Genomic DNA, 17,152 nt, shown 5'->3' on the forward strand with positions numbered 1-17,152 from the left:
GGAATCATCGTTGGGAAAACATTTTCCCGTATTTTCCTAAAATTTCATAATCTTCACTAATATTCCCAATTTTGCCAAACAATCCCTCCTTTTCGGTGTTTCAATAAAAACGACCCTGCATTTTGGCCTTGGAGGGACACTAACATTTCATGTCACAGTGCTTACCAATTACCAACACATGCCTCTGCTTCTATCAAGAAATACAAAACAAAATCGGCCTTACATTTTCTCGTAAAGATAGTAGTCATGAGGGCCTTGAACATGAAGACTTAGACGTTACGTAATCCATGAACGGCTCCTAACCTCTTCGATTGTTTCTACTACTTTCAACGTACATGTACTCAGAAAAACGTGAACAACGATACCATCAACGTAACTTGCAGAGCTAATGAAATACTAGGGGCAAACCATTATGGTTCGTAAAGTTCGTAAGTAAGTCAATTTCGTAAACTTTTGACATTTAATATATGGACGAAAGTTCAAAAGTTTACGAAATTGGTGCGCTCGGTTTTTCTTTAATTTCCCCATACAAATTATTTTTTGTTGGCTCTGAACTCACCCTGGAATGTTAGAAAACCAGAGTCTAGCTACGGGCCTGCTCACGAACTTTGCGAACCCATAATGATTTAGTCTTTACTATATTTAATGCATGTTCGTAGAATACATGACCCTACATGAACTCTACTATTTTACAAAATTAGATAATCTCAATTTACCACACCCACACTTCACTGAAATAATGGAAATGATCTTTTCTAGCTAGTGTTGAAATTGTAAAAGGCTTTTTTATCCAGTTCGATTTCAGTAGTCACCTCCGACTCGAGCTGGAAACCTCTCATTCGCTAAAAAAAAAGCATTTTAACATACGTTAGGAAAATAACTATTTCGTTGCATCGCTCATAACGCTAAATCGGACCCATTTACACAACTAGAACCACGTGTTGAGTAACGAACCCCCTGTCACTCAGTTCCATTATTTCAGTGTAGTAAAGAGCGTAAAAGAGAGAAGAATGACCAGTTGCTTAACTGGTTTCGATGGGTGATACGTCAAAATTTGTATGTAAAAGTTCAGTAAACTAGGAACAAACCAGTTAATTTAACTGAGCTCGATGGATGAACACTCTTTTTGACATTCTCTTTAACAGTATATGTGTCATTTTGTCAATTATTGTGAATGACGTGACGCGAAATTCTTAGCAGAGCGAAAAAACCGAAGACCAGTTTAGTATAACTTGCCTTGGGGTACTTGTCAAAATATTTCTTTTTCTTTCATCATAACACTCTATTGAGGTTTATTTAACAAAATCCAATTATCCAGTCTGTCAACTGGAATGCGTCTCCAGCCAACAATCCACGACTAAACTGCTACTAGTTTGACGGTTTTAATATTTTTGTGAAGATCTATTTCATAATTCTAATTTAAAGGCCCTAAGCTCAACCGTCCTCGAACCGAGGGGTAACCGACTCGGGTAATTGACTACACACCCTCAAAGGAATTGCCGGAGTATCCGGTAAATAATTGGAATTGACCGGAATTGACTGGAATTGATCGGAATTGGCAGTAATTGATCGGAATTGATAGGAATTGGCTGGAAATATGTGGAATTGTAAGGAATTGAAAGTAAATGAGAGTAAATGCTGATAAGTGTGATTATCGGAAAGAAGGACCAGCGAATGCAAAACCACATTATTTCCTTTTTGTTTTAATTTTAAAAGCTCCCGCACAATAAATAACAGTGTACAGTGTTGATCAGTTCCATTTTAGAACAGGTTCAACGTCCTTTTATGTTCAAAATATGCACACTGAAGGATTCTTCTTCAGAGGATTCTTGTGAGTCAGATACGGAAGAGTTTGAGCCGCAACAAACATGTTAGGCTGGGGCATTGCCGATGCGAAATGCTCTAGTTTCAAACCATCAAAAAAAGGCATCACCGACATCAACTTTTCAAAAGCCTAAAATCTTACGATGTCGATCACTTGAACGAAACAAAAAATTGAGTGCTTTGGCTTTTGCTGACGTGTGCTGAACAAATCCATTTCCTAAAATATACCGTCCACAACATATACGTAAATAACTATTCCTGCGCGATATATAGTTCGGGAAAAACTGACATTTCCTAATGAAAAATCATGGCAAAATATGTCATATTTCAGTTGTCGGATGCACAAAAGTTTTTCGCCATTTCCTGTCTTTGTACGAAAAATACTATTTATCTAAAATAAACAATGATGTGCGATGTGAAATAATTTTAAACAAAACTGCAGTCAATTGGACGGTTTAATCTAAATTGAAATTGAAAAATCTCTTCTAAAAGTATGAGTAAAAATTAAAGATTCTAACAAAATGAGTCACAAATGTCTTGATATAGTCTGACGATTCTTTTTCCAAAATGCTCAAGGGTTTAACTTTGACTTTAAATTTATATCTACAGCCTGGGACAGTCAAAAAAGTGCATTTTTATTCTATACGTGTTTCATCGATTTCAGCTGTTTTGCCATTGTAATTTGTATTGTTAAAACAGCTGAAATCGATAAACACGAAAATCATAAAAATGCACTTTTTTGACTGTCCTTGGCTGTATTTGAAAATATCGAGCAATTATTTCGAAAATTCAAATTCGTGGAATTGAAGGAATTGATTGGAATTATAGGAATTGAAGGGCGAATCTGGCAAGTAGTGGTGTTAATCCGTTAATTAAAGAAATAAAAGGAATTAAAAGGAATTGACAGGAAGTACCTTTAGAAATTGAAAAGGTATTGAAAGGGAATTGAAAGGAAATTGAAAGGAATTGAACGGAATTGAACGGAATTGAACGGAATCGAAAGGAATTGAAAGGAAATAGAGCGAATCCGGCAATTAGAAGAGTTGGTCCGGTAATTGAGGTAATTAAACGGAATTGAAAGGAATTAGAAATTGATTTGCCACCATTTTGGCCAGTCGGTTACCCCTCGCCTCGAACAATTTAAAGTTTACAAAAAGGTAGTGAAATGTGATGATATGGTATCCCAGTCTTTTCAATTTCATTCTTTTTGTGGGTACAAATTTTGTGCCATTGTATTTATCTGAAAAAATCGATTAAATTTTAAGCGGAATAAAGAATTTCCATTGAACGCAGAAGTAACCATTTCAGCGAAACAAAAGTCATCGTTATCATTAAGTTACACTGTGGTACTAAAACCTGAAGTTAAAATTATTGCGCCTTGAAAGTGCTAAAACTTTTGACAGTTTTGCATCTGGCAACAAAAAGAAATCAAAAAAAATCCTACAATGACAAACGTGTGTAAATTTATCATCACACTCCTCTCATTCATTTATTTCACTTTTTGAAAGTTTCTGTTTTCGTTTTGAGGAGCAAAAAAAAAAAAACATTTCATGTAAATAGACGTTCAACGATTCAAAACAATTAAAGTAAGTGCTGTGCTATGACAAAAACGGTGAAATTTCTAAAACAAAAAAATTGCTGGACTGTGTTTCTCTTCTACGAACGAAAAGAAGAACAGAAACTTATTATATCGAATAAAAACACCCATCCATATCAGAGTGATTTACTGTTTCTTTTTTGCAGTATGAGTGTGACACAATTTTCAATTAATCTTTTTTTTTTGTCACACACCGTACGATTGGTCGTGAAATTAATGATTCATTAAAATTCATCAGTGTTTCGATAACAAAACGATATTATTTACAGAGAGTATACAGCAATGAAACAGCAATCGGGTGCTCCGGAAAAGTTAAAAATTAACAAGCCCAGTTCGTTGCTGACCCAAGAGGAAAATGAGCACATATTCAGTCTGTTGGGCAGACGATGCCAGGTAAAATTGATTGGACTTATAATGACCACAATAATGACGTAAACACACCACAAAAAATTGTTAAACAGTCGATGGCAACAGCTGTTGTACAACTTTACATAACGGAATCACCAGCCCATTCGTTGTGGATAAAACGGAACACGGGCATTGCGTGTTTCATTCGGGACAGTACGAAGCGGTCCTACTTTGTACGGATCTACTGTCTGATGAAAAACGAATTGATTTGGGAGGAGGAAATGTACGAGTCGATTTACATAAACAAATCCAAAGAATATTTACTGGATTTTGAGGGTCGAGTATGTGCACTTGTTGAATCTGCAAGCGGTTGATGGAATCGGTGAAATTACAAAAAAAAAACAATCTTTTTCCACAGGAATGTTTGATTGCGTTGAACTTTGCTTCGGAATCCGAAGCCAACCAGTTCTACAAAACGGCTACAAATACCATATCTAATCGATCAAAGCGGCGACAAGATACCAACAGTATGTACAGCCAGCTTAATCTCTTTATTTGATTTTTGTGATTTGTGTTTCTTTTTTGTGTCTCTGTGACTCACATTATTTACGGGAAGTGTTGGTTTTTCGTTCGATTGAAGTTTGATCGAACCCGAGCAGTGCTTCGTACACTTCTGGCGTTCAGAATGTTTGTTTTTTTACGTAACAACTAACCGAAGCAGGAAGATTCTTGTTTGTTTGTCGGTTTTTCGTGGCGTAATGTTCACAGAGACACTGATTAATCACACCCGCCGTGGCGTGGCATTCACTGTAAGTACTTATTTCGTGTTGTTTTTGTAGAGCGTCGTAGCCGAAGGATACCACCTCCGACACCGAATGCATCCGCTCAACCAGAGGAACCGGCGGTTGTGCTTCGGAACGCTGCACCTCCATGTAAGTTGATTGGTTTGTTTGTCCATTTTATTTATTCTGTCTTTCGGTAACATTAGACAGGACTGGTGAAGTGTGTTGATGAGCTAGGAGACATATTAGGGGGTTTTTGGGGTTGTAAATAAATACAAAGGGAGACCAAAGCGAAGGTGGGATAAGTGATGTGAAGAAAACTAACGAATGAATGAACCATCGAAACCAGACTGGTGAACAGTAATTTCGGCGAAAATTTTTATTTTCGCTTTTCTTCGGATAAATTCCGGGTGATTTCTCTCTTGCATCGCTTCTAAAATGTGACACTTCTTTCCCCCGCTTCTGCAGCTGCCACCATGCAGATGAGCCAGTTTTCCCAAATGTCACCAAGTTCCATTCCAAGTTCGGGTCTGCGCAACAAAAAGCCAGGCAATCGAAAGTTAACCAAAGCCGACATAAGCATGCCCACGGATTTCAAGCATGTGGTCCATGTGGGATGGACGGCACAAAAGGGATTTGATTTGAACGGCGAAGAAGTGGACAATCTGAATCATTTCCTGGAACGGGCCGGTGTGTCCGAACAGCAATTGAACGATCGTGAAACGAGGGCATTCATTTACGATTTCATCCAAAGCAATAATGTGTTGGACTCGGTGAAATTGGAAAACAGTGATCAAAGTGGTAGACATGCTCCGCCGCCAGTACCATCAAGACTTCATGTGAGTTATTTGATGCTGTTTGATATTTACTGGATTTTCCGAAATTCTCTTTCTTTTGTCTTCTGTTGCGTAGAACGGAACACAACGGACTGCACCGCCTCCACCGCCAGCCAATAGTGTTCAACAACGTCAGCCGTTACCGCCTTTGCCTAAAACTACACCTCATCGTGCGACACCTCCTGGTCGTCCACCACCAATGACAACAAACAACACCCCGACATCTGCTGTAAGTTGGACACTTTTTATCGATTCTTTGAGTGTTGCCCTGTTTCATGCTGACAATTGTCAATTGAATAGGCTCCAATTCCGCCACCACCACCACCGCCTCCAATTGAAAATGTTCCAATGCCTCCACCACCGCCACCAATGAATGCAGATTTTGCTCCAAGACCCGTAGCCAATACACCAAGAAATGCCTTGCTGGAAAGTATCGAAAAGGGAATCACGTTAAAGGTAAACCGCTTTCAATTCCACCACATACAATCCCATCTCATCGCGTTGTCCGCAATTTGCAGAAAGTGGAACACACACAAAACGCTGAAAATGTCACAAACAACGGCGGTGGCGATGATTCGAGAAACGATTTACTGAAATCGATTCGACAAGGCGTCGAACTGCGTCCGGCTGCCGAACGTGAACTTGGCGCTCAGCGTGAAAGTGATAGTGGTGGTACCGGTACGGATGCGTTGGCAGATGCTTTGCGTCGGGCTCTACTGGAGAGAGGCCGACGGCTCCGATCGTCGGACGAAGAAAGCGAAAGTTCCGATAATGATGGCGAATGGGACGATTAGGAAAAGAGCAACGAGACGGAGCTACGCCAGCGTTAATAAAATTACAACCAAACCAACCAAGCATTGCATTGTATTCGGAAAAGTTTTTTTTTTTTTGTTTTTGATAAGCATATCGTCACAGAGCTGAAACAATGTTGGCCCATTTGCTGTGAGCTTTGAAAAGCTTTGAACTTCTATTGAAATGTAAAAACCGAAAAATTGAACTTTTCCATTCAAAGCTGATGGCCAAATTGAACTTTCGTTGTTTGGGGCTTTTAAACAGGTCACGGTTTGTTGTGCGTATGCTCAAATAGTCTGATTGGGCAACGATTTTCCTTTTAATTTTATTTCTTATACTAAATTAGGATCGGTGAATGGGTTTAATGTTTATTTAACAATTTCAAGCAGTTACGGCGCAGTACACGTCAGTTTCTTTAAGTGCCAAATAAATTAGTTGAATCAATTTTGATTAACACGGACAAATGCCGCGAATGTTCGTTTGTGCTCATAAATCACACATTTCAATTGGCTGTTCGTCGGTGAACACTCAGCACTGGTTATAAACTTATCACTTTGTCGCTACTTGTGATCATTTCGAAAAATCAAAAGCAAATTGCATTGGAGATATGGACAACCAAAACAGTTGTAACGATGACTTTCTGTCGTCATTGCAATTTCAATGAAATCTTCGCGTACGTTCCTAGCACCTGGGTGTTTTTTCCACACAGATCCATTAATCACTTACTTAAAATTAGGCTTAATTGAAGCATTTTACCATCATCCGCTACTACTACTTACTGCCTTCAGTAATCCTCTTTTCCACATAACTTCTAAAACACATTTGAAATGTTCGCGCGTCTACCGGTTATGTTTTAACGGAGAAATCAGGTAAGGTGGACCTGATTTGAAAATCCTTGACTCTGTTTTGACCTTGAAACCTGAAAATCTTAATGAAAATTTCGGGTTACAGGTCTAGTCCTTGACCGCAGTCGACCTCAGTCGATCAATTCTGTTGCTTTGGTTTTTATTTTTCTATTTGTTAATTCTGAATGGTAAATTGTTAATTTTCTGAAAAGCATTACCAGGTGACTTATCTAGTCGATGAAACGAGGATTTGGCATACACAAAAAAAAACAAAAGTGAATTTACGAACCAATTTAATTAGATTAACCTGAACAATGTTTTGTAGATTTAATTTTACAGAAAAATAAATAAATTTAGAATTTTATTTAACAGAATAGGAGGTTACGCTGTTGTTTTAGTCCCTGTTAGTGGTAAGATGAAGAAATTTTCTGTTCGAGAAGGTTACAAATAACGATTGTTCCTGGATGTTTGTCCACTTTCTGTGATACCATCTCTATGCCTTTAAAAGACCGTGTGCCATTTTGAGTAAAAAGTTTCATATTTCAATTAAAAGAAGATTTCGTCTCTTTGTCTTACATTTTTCTGTCACTTTCGGCCCTTGGTCTCTCACACCTCCTTATTTCCTTATTTTTATGAAAATCTCCTTATTCCTCCTTATTTTCTTAAAAAATCCTTATTTTCCTCATTTTTCGCAAATTTCATCGACAAACGAGCCATCAGAACAGTCGGAGCGTTTGCTGCGACTGAGCCCCGTACAAACCCGTATATCTATTGCGTACGTGACCCTAGTGCGTCTGTCACCCTACTTTGACCTTATGCCTATTGCGCCGGTTAATGTAGTTAAAGTAAAATTATTATGTAATGTGTACATCTTAGAAATTGCGCATAGCGCAATTACGAAGCCCCGTACGACGTTCCTTTCAAATAAAACAAAAATTTCAAATAGCCCTAAAATTTTAATTTATTGAGTATAAATACACATAGGGCCTAGTATCGGCCTCAGTCCGAGGATCCAAATTTAATTTTTTTTTCAACTACATTCTATTCGGCCTTTGATTACCTTCCAAATGAAACAAAAAATACGAAAAACGGATGAAATTTGCTCGAGTTATATGTAAAATACACATAGGGCCCTAGTAGCGGCCTTAGTCCGAGGACCCAAATTTAATTTTTTTTCAACAACATTCTATTCGGCCTTTGATTACCTTCCAAATGAAACAAAAATTACGAAAAACGGATGAAATTTGCTCGAGTTATATGTAAAATACACATAGGGCCCTAGTAACGGCCTTAGTCCAAGGACCCAAATTTCATTTTTTTTTCACCAACATTCTATTCGGTGTTCGATTATCTTTCAAATGAAACAAAAATTACGAAAAACGGATGAAATTTACTCGAGTTGTATGTAAAATACGCATAGGGCCCTAGTAGCGGCCTTAGTCCGAGGACCCAAATTTAATTTTTTTTCAACAACATTCTATTCGGCCTTTGATTACCTTCCAAATGACACAAAAATTACGAAAAACGAATGAAATTTGCTCGAGTTCTATGTAAAATACACATAGGGCCCTAGTAGCTTTTCACTTCTAAGGCCCTAATTCACGGTCCACTCACCCGATTTTAAAAAACTTTTTTTGCCTGGATTGGTATTGACAATACCTATCATTTGCCGTGTCATTTACATTTCCATCGTTTATTTTGCCATAAATATCACCAAAAGACCTTAAATCACTTAGGTGGCCCTAACTCACGAAGGGCCGACCCGAATATGCCCATCTTCGAACTTAGCCTCACTATTTTGACTATCTTTCAGGGGAAAAAAAAAAATTGAAATCGGATTTGATTTACTCAAGATATCGAGCTGACGGACAGACGGACAGACGGCCCAAATTTTTATTGCGGATTCGTCATCTATGAACATAGGCAAACACTTTGCCCTTACCGTCTGCTTCGAATTCCATCAATTACACACTGCATCGTAATCCTATAAGCCCCTTCGTACTTCGTACGGGGCTAAAAATTAACAATTCATAAAAAAATTCGTTACGCGGCGTTTCCAAATTACTTTTATTATGCAACACAAAGAACTCTAATAGAAAAGTGAAGTGGGGGCGCATTGTCGTTCCAATATGATTTACTGGACCTACCATATATTTGTGTGGTTTCCTTCGATAGTTAGCACCACCTAAGAGGTGACACCTCTAGAGTCACCTTTCAGAGCGATGTCGCGAAAAAATTAGCACTTTGGAAGACAAAGTTTTTTTTTTAATGGAATGACTTATGGCTCATTTTATTTGCCTTTCAATTCTAAAAGACACGTATGTTTCACATTTTTTTTAAATTGCGTTTTTTCGGACTTATAGAGGGCAAGGTGAATGGTATTCCCGCAAAACGGTGGTTGCAAAACGGTTTTTAGACCCGTACGAAGTACTGGGGTCTTATAGGTTTACGCATACGTTTGTAACACGTCGAATTGGACTCCCTGAGTAAGGAGAAACCTATTGTGGTTGTCTAGAGATGCCAAATCCGCGAAAAAAAATGTCCGTCTGTCTGTCCGTCTGCACGATAACTTGAGTAAAACGCATCCGATTTTGAAAATTCTTTTTTTTCCCGTTTGGTAATGTCAAAAGACAGGCTAAGTTCGAAGATGAGTGATTTTGGATCGACCCCTCCCGAGCTGTGGCCCAATAAGTGCTTTACGGTTTTTCGAAGATATCTCCGGACATTTAAACGTTACACTTGTAACTGATACGTCAAATAAAAGGTATTTACAATACCGATCGACAAAAAAAAAGTTTATGGAAATCGGATCACCGACTCGTGAGTTAGACCCCTTGGTGTGGAACAGGCACAGGGCGGCAAGCAGTTTTTGCTTGTAGGTCGGCCACATTTTAACATATTTCGTCTGTTTTAGCTTTATTATATAGGTATTGACCGTACCAATCAGGGAATTTTTTTTTTATGAAATTATGTTCTCCGGAGCGTGAGCTAGGTCTCTTGGAGTGAGCTCTTATCTGGCTACTCGGAAGTACAGTGAACGTGGTGTATTTTGACAATATCTCGAGTAAATTTTGACCGAATTTCATGAATTTTTTTTTGTTTGAAAGGTATTAACGAATGTAAAGCGTCGGTACTATTTCCGGTCTCCTAACAAAATGGCTGCCGGCGGCCATATTGGATTTTAGTAAAATAGAAATATATTGGGAAAAATGATGCTTAGAGAGTTTCTGTTAACATGGAAATAATGTGTTAAGTGTGAAGGGTTTCAGGGATTCCATATACGGACATCTATATATACCTATATACAGCTATATTGAGCTATATACAGGCATATAGAGCTATATAATAGCATATTCCTCTGTGAAATGTTTATTTACAGTGAAATATAGGTAAATATAGCGGTATATAGCTGTTTAAATAGGAATTTATGAAATTTGACTTCGTACGGGGCTGTCTATATTGCCTCCGGAAATTTAATTGTATATGATAACAAGGCAAAGAGTGGATAATGTAAGTGATTTAAAAGGAAGAATAGTTTTTCAGCAGAGAAGAAAATGAAGTAAGAGAAATGAAGAGTTTCACATTAAAGGCTTTTGATACGAATAGCTGTTTCGTACGGGTCGGCGTTAGCTATGTTTTCGATGTAACTGAAGCAAGAGGCAATGAATTAAGTTGTTATTAGGTTAGAAAGAGGGGCATTAATAGACCCAAATTTTGGTCATGGTCACCGGTTAGTTCCGATTGATCTTAGGACGTTATATTCGAAAATAAGATTTTCAATCGAAATTGGAGGTTTTCAATAAAAGAGCTCTGCGAAACTTACCGATGACAAAAAAAAGTGGACAATAACATCCTATGAAAATAAGACCCCATGACTTTTCTATTGCAAAATTCAGTAGGCACTATAATTTTAAATTACAATAAATGACTCAAGAAAGCTTTCACCAGGATTTCTTAGATAATAATCCGCTGAAAGTATTCTGTAAAGATGACTCAGGGGCGCCGACTTGTGTTTTGGTTGTTGGGTGCGAGATCTCTGTACAGTGATTTTCACGATAGCGAATCTAGCAACTTAATTTAATATCAAGAGAAAGTGCAAGACCTGGTTCTCAGTGATTTGTAAATCTAACAGAGAAATATGTATTCTCCCATCGTTATTACTATATATATTACTATATCGATAGTCGAGAAATCTAAAGCTAAGAACAAACTATAACAAAAGGGCGCATGAGTGCGTACAGAGGTTTTCCTTTAAGAAATTGCCTGTCTAAACCGAACCAAAAACTCTAGTTTTCCAGCAGAACGTCATAAAATAAGGCTACATTCGTCCAAATAGATAGGGTTCGCCAAAAAAACTAAAATGAAGTTATCGTATTGCAATCCAGATTGAGTCAATAATGTCTAAGTCGTACTTGTAGAACATACTTCTTCATGAAAATATTACGGAATAACTACATTCACTTAATTTTGTTCAAGCCTTCTTTTGACAATCTAACTTCGTTTTATATAATATTTTGGTGGAAAATTTGAGTTGAAACCGGTTTTTCATCTCTATTCTGGACATGTATATCGACATTAGAGAAAAGTTGCTCGTATGCATGTTTTCCATTTTTTATGCAACTGTCGTCTAATGGTCGGAGTGGTTCAGGTAAAGTAAAACTTGAATCGGAATCTCATTTACCTGATCTTAACAGGGTGGCTTCCGGTTAAAGAAAATGAAACTGGCCTGAAAAAATCAGGTTGGCTCGAAAGTAGTTTCAGGTTGACTTCCATTTTGACAACAAGTCAAAAAGTTAACATTTCAGGTTTCAGCTTATACTTACAAGTCGTACTCGTACCCAATCCAGGTCGCCCTCGCCCTGATGAAAAGTCCTGACATACTATTTCTTTTTCATGCTTCGGGCCAAAAATGAGGGTAATTTGTGATTTTTTCTTGAGTTTTCGGCCCTTTGCATGAAAACTCACATGTGCACCTGCTTTGGACGATTGATTTTAGGCACTTTCGCTTGTAAGCCTCACTTCGTTCGGCCTACAATCCGCGAAATTGCCTAAAATCAATCGTCCAAAACAGGTACACAAATGACTATTTCATGCTTGCTATGGGAACCGAAAGTAAAAATGTCAATTTTGAGGGGCGAAAGTAAACATTTTTCTACTTTCGGTTCCCATAGCAAGCATGAAAAACTCAATACGTCACATGGAAAAGTACTTTCGGACCTTTGTCCTTGTGACGTAAATGACTATTTCTACAAAAGGATTCTTCATAGCCTTTGTCATATTCCTCGTATGATTTTATTTTTAAACATATCGTCTGTAATATAGATGACTATTTCTGCACGTTTCTTCTCGGTTCTACATTAGTGAAGTGGAACACCAAGCTAAGACAAAACTAATACAAAAACTCCAATTCCAGACAACTCACACAGAAACGTTATTATTATTGCTTGTGAAGGTTCGAAAAATGTCTGAAGGCTTTTTTTGTTTCAATTCAGAAACAGTGGCAATAATGTTAGTTTATTTAATTAAGAAAAATATCAAATATCTGTTGGGTGCTACGCACCCAACGATTCTTGGTGTCGGGTGCTTGAGCACCCAACGCCACCTAGAAGTCGGCGCCCCTGAGATGACTGATTGATTCCATCAGAAGGTGTCGGAAAAAATAGGGAAAAAAATATGAATTTTATGCACCCCCGTGAAACAGTTCGAGCCTAAAACCTCTGCTAATCAAATTACTATGTGCAATCTTTAGTCTATAGTCTATATAGACTGCCCAAATTTTGAAGGATACCATACGCACCCTATTCGGTTCGGTATATATCAATTTTCGTTGCTCGAAGTCGAGTAAACTCGGTCAACTCGAAAGTTCTAAGTTGAAAAATTTGAACTTTTCTCCTTATTGTTCCTTAATTTCTACTAACGATTTCCTTAATAAAGAGTCCGAAAGTAGAGAGGCCTGGATAAAAATGAAAAGTTACGTTCTCGTGTGATTGTTTGTTGACCTCGGCTTCGCCTCACATCAACATACTTCACAAGAAAACTGGACTCATCTTTCTATACATTGTCATGTATCACTTGGATTGAAACCACGAAATTACAGTACCACGTTACCACGTGTGTGATTGAGTGGTTTCAATCCTGTGATGCACACAATATTACACTCGTCACACCATGAAATACACAAACAACAAAACCAAATATAATACACATAACCGTTCAAGGTTGAACTTGAATGTATCGACGAAGAATGAGAATAAAAACGAAACCGAAAATACGCGATATAAAGCCGAACGAATTGATCGTTCGATGTGCATCACACTACTTGTTGATACGGAGAGTAAGCTCCGCCTTCGTATCAAATTTCTCTCTTTGACGAATAACATAAAAACTAACTCCATCATTAAAGAAAACATCGCCTGGATCCCTAGACCTGTTTGCAAGGTCTGCTGAGAGAGAACTAAAAAAGTGTGGTTTCCGATAACTTTAGACGCGTGATATTCAGTGTTTTCATGGTTTGACGAATCGGGGACACACCGGACATTGTACTGGCTAATCTAAAATTGTTTCAACATTTCATTTCATTTCGTCCAATAAATAACGAATTCCGCAGTAAAATTGACACAGGAAAGTAAAGTGGCATCACTGCACAACTGAGAACGAAAAGTGACGTCGCTGGGAACGAAGAGTGAAAGAAAAAATGTGAGAGAAACATTTACTGTTTTGACTCTTTCTGGTGAGTTGGGCTTAAACTGCGCGTCGTGACCATAGCTTGCGAGGAAAAAAAGTTTACAGAAATCAGTTTGCATTTGGTGAAAATATTTCGAAAAGTCAAAAAAGTGTAACGCAACTAACCGCCGACTTCTTCGATCACACAAGTCACACTTCGCAGGCTAAAAATTCCAATTCTTGTTGGCATGAAAGCACTGGCTTTCCTGAGTATTAGAAAATTGATAGACTGATTTGTGAAAGAAAAGTGCCTGTTCGGGCTGATGTGCGTATGTGTGTGCGAAGGATGTTTTCTTTTGCGTGCGCGAAAGTTGGAGAGATTTGTCGGAAAGACAGGCCCGCAGGTACTAACGGGCAAAGGTAGGCATTGCCCACCCTGACGAGAGCAAAAAACCGGTTTTTCATCAATTTTATGAGTGCTTGTTGACACGGAAATGAGTGCTTGTTGAAATGTGCAGAGGTTGATTGGAAATGCAGGAAGAACGTCACCAGAGCGCGCAGATTGAAACAGACAGCTATAAGGAAGGAACGTGAGGATGGCGGGTAGCTAAGTGTGTAGTAAGTGCACTGGCCATATAGCTAATTCGACTGACTATATTGACTAGATGAAAGATGACATTTGTAGCTAGTCCGACTGTTAGACCGAGCGGCGGCAGTTGTTGTTAGTTACCTCTGTAACATACAGAGGTATATAAGTTCTAGCAACTTGAGTGGCGGCCCAGCGCTGCAGACCTTAGACTGGCCTGGGGAATTCTCGAGAGACAACCAGGACAGTATCTGGACAGCTTGAATGGCCGAAGAGTAACAGGAAAACGCGATATGATTTTCCCTTACTGTTCTACGAGAGCCTGACTGGGATCAGGGCCTGGTCCCCAGCTCAAGATGTGAAGTCTGAGTCTGAAGAAACACTGGACGAACCTTGGGTCGCTTTTTTAAAAGCCACATCGTCCCATCAAGACAAAAAACAAAATTTCACCGATTTTCGATGAAACACAAACGAAAAAAAAACTCAGAAACCAACTGGCGATAGGTTTGTTCCAAATAGCTGTAAACACGAACTTTGACAACCCGAACCACGATGATTTGATCCATAGCAACATCGCCTACGTGATGTTTCATACAAATATGGCAACGTCGCCTACGAGATTTACACACAAATATTTTTGAGGTTATGGTTCTATGGATCAAATTTGACAATTCATACAGCCTTGGAACAAACCTATTGTTGAATCAAATGGATTTTATTCAAGGGTGTCACTGAAAACCGTCAAATCGCTTCCGCTTGCTTGCAACGTTGTAAGAAATCGACATCGCCACTGAATTAGAAGAAAATAGTTCGCATATCAACGAGTGATTTAGTAATCAGCCAACTAAATTGAAAAATACTATGTCCAGCCGCATACCAGGGGCGCCGACTTCTAGGTGGCAATGGGTGTGTGAGCACCCGACAGACGAATTTGTTGGGTGCGAAGCACCTGACAACAGACCCCTTCAAGTACATTTCGATTTAAATCTTCTGGAGCTAAAAATAAATTAAATAATTGCACTAAGAAATGTATCCATGCAAATGTTTTCATCTCAATATTTGAAAACATAACGCATTTTACTTTCATTTCCTATTGATATTTACGGACTGACTGCGTAGATTGGAGCTACTCTATACGAGCCAAAAATTATTCTATTACCGCACTATCTTGCAGTGAAATTTTTGTTTCGAAGTGTGGGATGCATTCTTCGGGTTGAAATACAAAATACCCACAAGCGTCAACTGTCCTGCGAGGCAGTGCTATTATCACACGAGAAAAAAAATGAAAAATCGAAATTTCATTGAACTGCGAATGTGAAGAAATATTCATCTAGGTAAGGCTTCAAATTTCAAAATTGCCGCTCGCGTGACACACTTTTAGTACGTGCACATCATTTATCAGCCACAACTATTTTCCATAATGCCTCACTTAAAGAAAGCAAAGTCGGAATCCTTAAAACTAAAGACAAGTCGTTACGGTGGGCTGTTAGCTTTAGTCCAGTCTTATTTACCGTAAATTCGTTTGAAATTGGTGTTATTTAAAGGTCTTGCAAATTAAGTTGCACAGAGAACCATTTCGAAAGGTTTTCGTTTCATTGAATTTGATTAGCCGAGACTCCAAGTTGTTAAAAAAATGGGAAAAACTAAAAGATTCATCGTTTTGGGCACAACTCTTGAAATTGAAGAAAAAAATTTGAGCACCCAACAACTCAAACGAAAGTCGGCGCCTCTGCCGCATACGATCGATTTGCTGTTGCAAAAACAATTTACGCTCTTCGTATTGCTGTATGTTAGGCCACACAGAAGTCGTCTTAACATGATCCTCGTTTTTGTTCATTTTCTGCTTTATTTCCGGGATCCTTTGATTTCGCTGAACCATTTTCCGTTCGTTGTTATTGTTCGGACCGAATTATTTCTATAAAATGTTACGTCCGAGGTTACGTCCGTCATATCTGTCAATAGTCTCGAAGCGGCACAGTTCCTGTGACATTATACACAAATGTTCCGAAGGGATCGTACTTGAAAACGTTAAATGAAGCGTCGCCATCCTCAGCGACCCAATGAAATGCGCTGAATATGTTCACGATACCATTTTTCCAGCTCCAACGGAACAATTGCTCAACGATATCCAAAGAAGTGATGTTGCGAGAGAAAAGCACGCCAAATTTCACATTCATCTCAATTTTGTAAGTGGATTTTACTTTTGCCAACAACTGTGAGACGTCCTTAAATTTTAAAGCCTCGATGACAACAACGAGAAAATTGTTTTTGCCAATTCTTGCACTTAATGCTGCCTGTTGCGTAATGTTTACGTCGTCAAAAGTGTAAACCGTTTGAGGTATAAAGTTGTCCAACGTCTTTGCGGAATTCGATAACAACATTAGAAACCAACGACTGACGTCGATTGAGGAGTCTATTAGAAAAATGTTGTGATCGAAGCGGTAAAGTTCATTGAGTCGATTGATTAGGTGGATGCCATCAGCATACTGGTCACAAGTAACCATCTTCGACGATACGAATGTGATTGTTGTCCATACTGCTATGACGGATTTCATATCGTTGGTTGTAATTTAACCGGTAAAATGCGAAACTATCGACAGCTCTGCTATTTATGAATATCATCGAAACACTATAGTTACAAATAGGATGCGGTAACCTTAGCCGCGTTGAAATGGTCGGTGAGTAATGGAATTGGTGGTCTTTATTGAATAAAATAGGAGAGTCACACACATTTTTAGGTTTGCGCAACAAAATGGGGAATATTTTCAGTTGACCGCATCGATTAACAAATGGTTGTTTGATAGTGAAATCATCATCAATAATGCAATAATCACATCACATTCAATCACGTGTGCATTTTTGTTTTGGAATTAATTTTC

At 38.4% G+C, this 17,152-nt stretch overlaps 1 protein-coding gene across 2 annotated transcripts; it reads left to right on the forward strand.

Annotated features, from left to right (window-relative positions):
- The first annotated feature begins 3,263 nt into the window (after positions 1-3,263).
- On the forward strand, positions 3,264-7,398 carry LOC119069638 (neural Wiskott-Aldrich syndrome protein). Of its 2 annotated transcripts, XM_037173744.1 has the most exons (9): positions 3,265-3,410; positions 3,691-3,814; positions 3,883-4,110; positions 4,188-4,296; positions 4,609-4,701; positions 5,020-5,390; positions 5,464-5,616; positions 5,688-5,843; positions 5,906-7,398. In XM_037173744.1, the coding sequence occupies exons 2-9, from the start codon at positions 3,704-3,706 to the stop codon at positions 6,179-6,181; spliced, it is 1,497 nt and encodes a 498-aa protein (XP_037029639.1). In that variant the 5' UTR covers positions 3,265-3,410; positions 3,691-3,703; the 3' UTR covers positions 6,182-7,398. The 2 variants fall into 2 exon arrangements, with proteins under 2 accessions (XP_037029640.1, XP_037029639.1); XM_037173745.1 differs by lacking the exon at positions 4,609-4,701 and having other exon boundaries at positions 3,264-3,410; positions 5,906-6,380.
- The last annotated feature ends 9,754 nt before the right edge of the window (positions 7,399-17,152 follow it).

The sequence above is a fragment of the Bradysia coprophila genome (assembly GCF_014529535.1).
Source record: "Bradysia coprophila strain Holo2 chromosome X unlocalized genomic scaffold, BU_Bcop_v1 contig_38, whole genome shotgun sequence".
In the NCBI taxonomy this organism is placed as follows: Eukaryota; Metazoa; Arthropoda; class Insecta; order Diptera; family Sciaridae; genus Bradysia; species Bradysia coprophila.